The sequence below is a fragment of the Lygodium microphyllum genome, chromosome 22, assembly GCF_053477565.2.
Source record: "Lygodium microphyllum isolate KBCC chromosome 22, Lygodium_microphyllum_v1.1.10, whole genome shotgun sequence".
NCBI classification, from domain to species: Eukaryota; Viridiplantae; Streptophyta; class Polypodiopsida; order Schizaeales; family Lygodiaceae; genus Lygodium; species Lygodium microphyllum.
The window spans coordinates 4,257,102-4,265,175 of NC_141156.1; the positions used below are offsets into that span (position 1 = coordinate 4,257,102).

At 39.0% G+C, this 8,074-nt stretch overlaps 1 protein-coding gene across 7 annotated transcripts; it reads left to right on the top strand.

Moving 5' to 3' along the window:
* The first annotated feature begins 481 nt into the window (after positions 1-481).
* On the top strand, positions 482-4,187 carry LOC148016837 (pentatricopeptide repeat-containing protein At2g40720-like). Of its 7 annotated transcripts, none has more exons than XM_087662957.1 (3): positions 482-2,386; positions 3,056-3,148; positions 3,281-4,187. In XM_087662957.1, exons 1-3 carry the CDS (start codon positions 730-732, stop codon positions 3,526-3,528), a joined length of 1,998 nt encoding a protein of 665 aa, XP_087519083.1. In that variant the 5' UTR covers positions 482-729; the 3' UTR covers positions 3,529-4,187. The 7 variants fall into 7 exon arrangements, with proteins under 7 accessions (XP_087519083.1, XP_087519084.1, XP_087519082.1 ...); XM_087662958.1 differs by having other exon boundaries at positions 3,284-4,186; XM_087662956.1 differs by having other exon boundaries at positions 484-2,386; positions 3,056-4,182.
* The last annotated feature ends 3,887 nt before the right edge of the window (positions 4,188-8,074 follow it).

Consider the following 8,074-nt stretch of genomic DNA (forward strand, 5'->3'; position numbering starts at 1 on the left):
TTCCCTGCTTAAAAACCTCATGCTTGTACATGTCCCACTCTTATCAGTATTAAGGCTATATACTTACCTTTAGGTCTCCGTTTTCATTATCTGTGACAGTACAGTTGTGAGCTCTTACTTTGCTTGTTTGTAGGCCAAATGATGCAAAGCCCACGAAAAAGGAGCTTCAACCTTGCCACTCAATCTCTCTTTTAGTGGATGGAAGGCCTAACCTTGCCATGGAAGGAAAACTTCAAGAAACGCACACGATTGTTCCAGTTTATAGAAAACTACAAAAACCACAAATCCCCCATTTGAAGAGGTCTATTTTATCTTCATTTAGTCACGTGGATCTCATAGTTTAAGTTAAGGGAACCAGTCCTACGAATGACCAAGGCAACACAGATGATTAGCGCGTGTCGATGGGATTCACGCGTGGACCAGCTCTAAGTAAGTCTACCTGGTGGACCTCATACTCCAAGACACTTTGATAGTCTCTGCCCGTGCTGGATCTTATGTACCTACAACCTGTAGTCACAAAGGACTGTGAGGCCTACACATATGTAATCAGTGTGGCATGGTGTCTTGCTTGGCGACGGCGCATGTGAGGTGCTCTTGCATATCTTGGTACAGGTTACGCCACAGATGAGAGAGATCACAGCCTTGACTGTTATCCCGCACGTGAGAGAAGAGATCACAGCCATGGCCTGCTTCTCTAGGGTTAATAGGTGACACATGCCGTAAGAGCTAATGCGTTATGCAGCCAGACAGCCTGGTAAATGCACCCTGATCGAGATCTCTGCAGAAAATACGACCAAGGGCCCGGATCACACCCCTGATCCTGAGAGGTATTCCTCTCTCCTGCAATCCTGTGCAAAGAGTAAGGCACTCTCGGATGGACGGCGCGCTCACAATCTCATCATCAAAAATGAACTTGAGCAACAGACACACCTTGCAAACCTTCTTGTCTCCATGTATGGCAGTTGTGGAGCTTTGGAGGATGCATTTGCGGTGTTTCTGCATCATTCTAACATCATCACTTGGAATTTCATCATCAAAGCCTATGCTGACAATGGAGTTACACAAGGAGCATTTCAGTGTTTCGAACAAATGTACATGGAAGGGATCCTTCCCAACAGATTTGTGTTTGTCAGCATCCTCTCCTTATGTGCTAATATTGAGGCACTTGCACAAGCCAAGCGCCTTCATACAAGTGTCTTGGCCACTGATCTTCAGATGGATTCAGTTATCAGGACTATGCTTATCCACATGTATGGTAAATGTGGGAGCCTAGAGAATGCCAAATCAACTTTCATAGAAGTTTCTAACATCGAGAAAGGTGTTTGGAATGCTATAATTGCAGCTTACATACACCATGGAAAAGTTTGTGAAGCTTTCCTCATCTTTGACCAGATGATGCATGAAGGCATTGAGCCAGATAGGGTGACCGTTCTGAGTATTTTAAGTGCATGCACTAAGCAAGACGGAGTAAAAAAAGGTAAAGGTGCTCACAATTGTATTATTAACTATGGGCTAGATTCTGATGATGTTGTAGGAAGTGCGCTAGTAAACATGTATGGAAAGTGTAGCAGCTTGGAGGATGCGCACTGTGTGTTTGATAAACTCCTTTACCCAGATGTGACTGCATGGAACAGTATGATTTCAGCATATGCCCAAAATGAGAAGGGAGATTTGGCACTCCAGCTTTCCAACCACATGCAGGCCAAGGGAATGCTTCCTGACAAGGTAACTTTTGTTTGTATTCTTTCTGCATGTGCAACCCAGGGAGCATTAATTCAAGGCAAACAGACACATGTCACTGTTAAAACAGGCAAGTTTCATGATGATGACACATGTAGCAAAGCTCTTATTAATCTGTATGGTAGGTGTGGCTGCTTCAAGGATGCTCAACGTGTTTTTGATAATATGTCCACCAGGGATGTAAGCGCATGGAATGCCATGATTGGAGTATGTGTTCAAAGAGAGGATGCAGTTGCTGCTATCAAGCTTTTTCATCAAATTCAACAAGAGGCATTGGCACCTGACAAGATTACTTTTGTAAGTCTTATGACTGTCTGTGCTGGATTGGTTGTTTTAGCAGAATGTAAGAGGATGCATGTTCATGTTATTGGTTCTGAATACGTGGCAAATATTGTTGTGAGAACTGCCCTAGTTAGTATGTATGGCAAATGCAACAGTCCAGAAGATGCACATATGGCTTTTGAGAGCATGTTAACCTGCAATTTGTTCTCATGGAATGCTGTGATTGCAGCATATGCCCGGAAAGGGCAAGCTTGTAAGGCCCTGCCACTCTTTCACAGAATGCAGTGGCAAGGAGTAATGCCAGACAAGATAACCATCCACAGCATGCTTTCTTTGTGTGCAAGCCAGTTGCATTTGGCAGAAGGTAAGCGAATTCACAGCTATGTCATAGCTTGTGGATTAGAGACACAGCTTTTAGTGGGGAATGCCCTTATTATCATGTATGTGAAATGTGATGCGCTGGAAAATGCAAGGGAATTGTTTGAGATAATGCCAAGACGAGACCTAGTTACGTGGAATGCAATTATTGTAGCCAATGTTCAGAAAGGATATTATGAAAACGCTCTTGTTTTGTTTGATCAAGTGCCACGGGAAGGGTTACTGCCAGACATGGTTACTCTCAGTAGCATTCTCAGTGTGTGCACCAGTTCAGACGCCTTAACTAAGGGAAAGCAGTTGCATTGTTACATCCAAGCTAGTGGCATTGAATCAGATGTTGTTGCTGGGAATGCTCTAGTAAGCATGTATGGTAGATGTGACAGCATAGAGGATGCCTTGAGGGCTTTTAATTTGATGCAGCATCGCAATGAAGTTACTTACATGAGCATTCTGTCTGCATGCGCTGTCCAGGCAGCATCAGAGGAAGGTAAGCAAATTCATGCTCAAATCATATATGCAGGGCTTGATCTGGACATCCAGGTGGGGAATGCTCTTATAAATATGTATGGGAAGTGTGGCAGTCTAGATCATGCTGAAAGAATCTTCGATCATCTCTGGCAGGATGATGTTGTCTCATGGAACTCTATACTTGCAGTTCACAGTCAACATGGACAAGGAGAGGAAGCACTTTTAAAGTTACAGCTGATGCTGCGCAGAAGAGTTGTTCCAAATGGAGCTACTTTCATCAGTATCCTTTCTGCCTGTAGCCGTGCTGGATTTTTGAAAGAGGGTTGGCAATACTTGACATTAATGAAGCAAGATTATGGAATAATACCTACTGTGGACCACTATAATTGCGTACTTGATTCAATGGGAAAAGCAGGTCAGATATATGAAGCAGAAGCCCTTATAAAAAAGCTGCCAGTTAAACCTACAGTAATCTCATGGATGGCTTTACTTTGTGCCTGCAAAAATCAAGGTTATATGGAGGTAGGAGAACGCGTTGCACGGCATCTGTTCACAATGGATGCAGACCAATGTGCAACATATGTTGTTCTATCCAACATATATGCTGAATCTGGAACAATGAACAATACCATGGAGTTTTCAACTGTTCTAAACTGCTAGATTAGCATTTATTACTCATACTTGTTTAACCAAAGAGAGACTTTTCCAGTCAATGGAGCCTAAATTCTCTTAGGATAAGCAATTGCTTGTTAGAACTGAAAACAGTCGACAGCAGCCGACTGCTCAGTATGACCACCTTACAATATCACAGGCAGGCAAGCTCCAAGCATGGCATCACACAATCCCTCTAGCATCTATATGTCTTCTGTTATTCAATACGCATTGTAAAGGAAGTGATGTAAGTTGGCAACATTCAGACAATAAACATCCTCATAGGATGGTACATCAGCCGATGATTATGGAAGAATGCCCAAGAAAGACCCTTATCACATCTAACTAAAGGGTAGAAAGGGCGTTTTGTCAAGTAGCACAATCACTTGAAAATTTTCAAGAATAGTCCACATAAATGCAGGAGCAAGGCTATGGAGTTACCCAAACATTTCCATACAATAATGAAAGCAATATTAGAGGAGAAAAGTAGCAGGCTAGCTTCAACAGACAACAACATGCTGCTTCTTTGGATACCCTCTAGCAGAATAAACAAAATTTTTAATTGATCAAGAAAGAAAACATGCACAAGGCTCTCTCTGTTTATTAATCCTCTCTTTTTTCAAGTATTGGTTCACACAGTTTTATCCATATGTTTCCGTATAGCGAATGTGAATGTCTTTTGCAAGTATGATAGGAGTATGATTTAGACCTTGGCTGAACTATATCTTGACCTATTTTTGGTAAACAAATGGAGTATGCAATCAAAACTAGTCATCTATACCATATTGTGTACTTTGGTCAACAAAACAGGCTTTTAAAATTTTTAAGTTCAATTAGTCTTTACAAATAGCCCATTTTGGATGTTTAAAATATTGTGTACTTTAGTCAACAAAACAGGCTTTTAAAAAATTTAATTTTAATTACACATTGTCTTTACAAAGAGCCTGTTTTTGGGTGTTTGAAATCTCATTCAAATGTGTTTGAATGCAACTATGATTGGGTGAGTTTCACATAACATCATAAATGGCATAAAAGTACATTATCTACCCAAGAAAGAATATCCCATTAGATAACACCCCACTAGAACAACCGAGTCAAATACTACATCATCAACGTAACAAACCTAGGACAAAACGTTCCATGATCTTGGCCAAAGAGTGTCATATGAAGTGGCTGAAGCAAAAGTTAATCTAGTGACTTACATATGACAAATTTAGGCCTCCATTGGGAGGAGGTACATGTGTCCCAAATATTTAAAGAGAGTCTCTCATCCTTCCTAGCAAATTTCTTGTGGAATGGTCCCTTCTTAAGAATGTCCATGAGGTGAAGGCTTATTTGGGTCGTGTTTCTAATTTGTTCATATTTACCAAGGATTGTTGGTCTTACCATGATCTTTGTACAAAGATGGATATATCAATCCATGTGTTTTCCTTTCAATCTTGCATTAACTAAGAATGGAAAGCTTTGGATGTGGTGGAATTTTGAAATACCATTTTTCATGAGTGGCAAAATGGAGGTTATCTTGGTATCGAAAGGACCATACAAGTGTGATGCGACTTCATTGGCCATAAGGTCTTTTCAACCACAAATGTGCAACTTTTCCTTAGCTAAACAAATATTTTGTAGTTTCAAAACTTGGTAAGGTTGTGCACATCTATGCTACTTATTTTTTAATCTATTGGACCTGACAAAGCAATACCCAATCCTGCATGGCATACATTGGATACATTCCAAATCTTTTTAATTATCTATTTTTTATGGTTCTTCTCTGGTGCGCAGATCAGACGACGTATGTGCGCGTAGTGAGCGTCAGAAGATCCCCAAGAACAAAAGAACTCTATTTTTTGCACACAAATCAATGCAGAAAACTTGCACGACATGAACAAGAGACCAATTGGGTGCAATCTCCCCCCATGCCTTGTGTGAGCGCTCCATAAAGCATATATTTTATATATTAATCATCTTCAAGCTCAAATAATAGCCCAAATTACAAAATAGCACCGCTTTAGCTTTTGAGTTTGCTTTTGTGACAAATAGAATTAAAGCTAATGGGCGCCCAAGAAGTCAGGCATACCCAAATACAATGTCCAAATACAAATATCTAAATCATGCGCCCATGCGCATACAAAAATAATAAATAAATATCAAGCGCTTTGATAAATAAGCGCATCAAAATATAGGCGCCATGCCTAAGATATGCGCCCATCAAAATATTGATGATAACTTTGAATACGCGCTATCCTCCAATGCTTTCCACTGCCACCGCTGCTATCTCTACACATCAACTGAAGCATTCACAATCGTTAGTAAAATAATACAATTAAACCGACAAAAGTGAATACCTAGCAGTCTTCAGCTATATAAATAAATTGGTTAGAAATCAATCCTAACCTTAATTTATCACGAGTGCGCACTCTAAACTCATAAACGTTTATTAATTTAAATATGTATGTTGCGGAATCACCTACTATGGAATCACCCATGTACACATAAAAGTAACAAAACATCCGAAAAGGATAGGCGTCCCCATCGACTTCTCGCACAAAGAATCCACTTTGTGTATGAGCCCCGGTAATAAAATCTTACAGAATCCACCGTAAAACCTCACGGAATCCACCGTGGTACAAAATCCACCGTGTAATATGCCTCCTGGCATCATACCCTCGGGGTGGGATAGCAATTGTCCTCAATTGCTATTAGCTCAATGTGGAGCTAACAGAGTGGAGAAAGCATTTAAGTCTCTAGCGTACATCCATTGGGTCTCTTCAACAAGATGGTTTTTAAACTTAACCAAATATCTAGAATGTCTACAATCAGTTCTAATGGTCATAAAGTCTGTATCTATAATAGTTTCAGACTCAAGTATTTCAGTTTCATCATCTAGTAAAGGAGGGTTTTCATAGACAGGGTGTATAGGTAATTTGCCTCTAAAGGGTCGTAGTAAACTGATATGGAAGGTGTTGTGGATTTGTCAATGTTGTGGTAGTTCTAGTTTAAATGCATTATCATTGATTTTATGTATGATCTTGAATGGCCCATAGAATCTAGGTGCTAATTTCACAACTGGGTATTTATCTACACTTTGTAATCTACGTTTTTCTATTCGTAACCAAACATAATCATCAACTTTAAAATTCATAGCCTGTCTTTTCTTATTTGCTTGTTTTGTATATGATTGTTGGGCTTTGGCAATCATATCTTTAACTTCATCAAAGATAGTGGCATGCATGTTAGCAACATCATCAGCAGTTTGAATTTTGTTTGATAATGATGCAACAGGTGTAGGCAATCTATATCCATAAATAACTTCAAATGGTGCTTTCTTTGTAGTTGTATGTGGTATATTGTTATATGCAAACTGAAGTAAATGTAGATATGTATCCCATGTGTGTGGTTTTGAAATAGTGTAAGCACGCAAAAGATCTAAAATAGTACTGTTAGTAGCTTCTGTTTGACCGTTTATTTTAGGATGAAATGTAGATGAAAATTCAATCTTTGTTCCTAAGTTAGCAAACAAAGTAATCCAAAAATTATTACAAAATCTAGAATCTCGATCAGAAATAATAACTTTTGGTAAACCATAATTAGTGAAAACAGTTTTCAAAAATAATTTGAGCAGCTTGAGATGCAGTTAAAGTTTTCTTGCATGGAATAAAATATGCTTTTTTGCTAAACCTATCTACAACAGTCCAAATCATATCATGGTTAGCTTTAGTGTTAGGTAAACCAATGATAAAATCCATTAATCTATTCCCATGGTCGTGATGGAATAGATAATGGCATTAGTAAACCATATTGTTTACCATGGTGTCTTTTAACTTGTTGACAAACTAAACATTCATATACAAAGTTAGATACATCAGTGTCTATATGTGGCCAATAAAAATCTTCAGTCGATGTACGTAAAGTAGATATAATACCTCTATGACCTTGATATGGAGGACAATGAATCTCATGCAAAACAAATGATCTAAATGGAACTGTCACACATAATCTCTTTTCATAAAACATGAATCCATTATTGTAAGACAATGAATCAATAGGAATCCAATTATTTGCAACTAATCTATTCCAATCAGCTTGAAAAGTAAGATCCCGATAATAAGTATCTTTCATAGGGATAAGGGAATCAAATGATATGACATAAATATTATGAATTGTCGGTCTTCTACTCAAAGCGTCGACTACAGTCTTTCCATCTCGTGATCCATTGAAAGTACGAAATTTGAAGTTTCTTTTACTTATCTTTGTTTCTTTGCGGATGGATTGGGCTTCAAGTGTCGCATCGATGGTACATCGTATAAGATCTTCAGGTTGCGTCCATCTTTGTCGGTGTGGTAGATCGTTGCAAATTGGCCAATTGAGCTTGCAAAGCTTGTCAGGCTCTTCATTCTTCTTCGAGCTGCATCATAATCAAATCCAACTTTTGCTCCATCGTTGGTTTGGGTAAATCACCTTCAGCCATAAAATCGTCCATATTTTGTTCAATCATCCTGTAAAATCCAAAAGACCTCACACTCTCGAAATCTTATTAGCAGGATGAGCATAGCTCAAA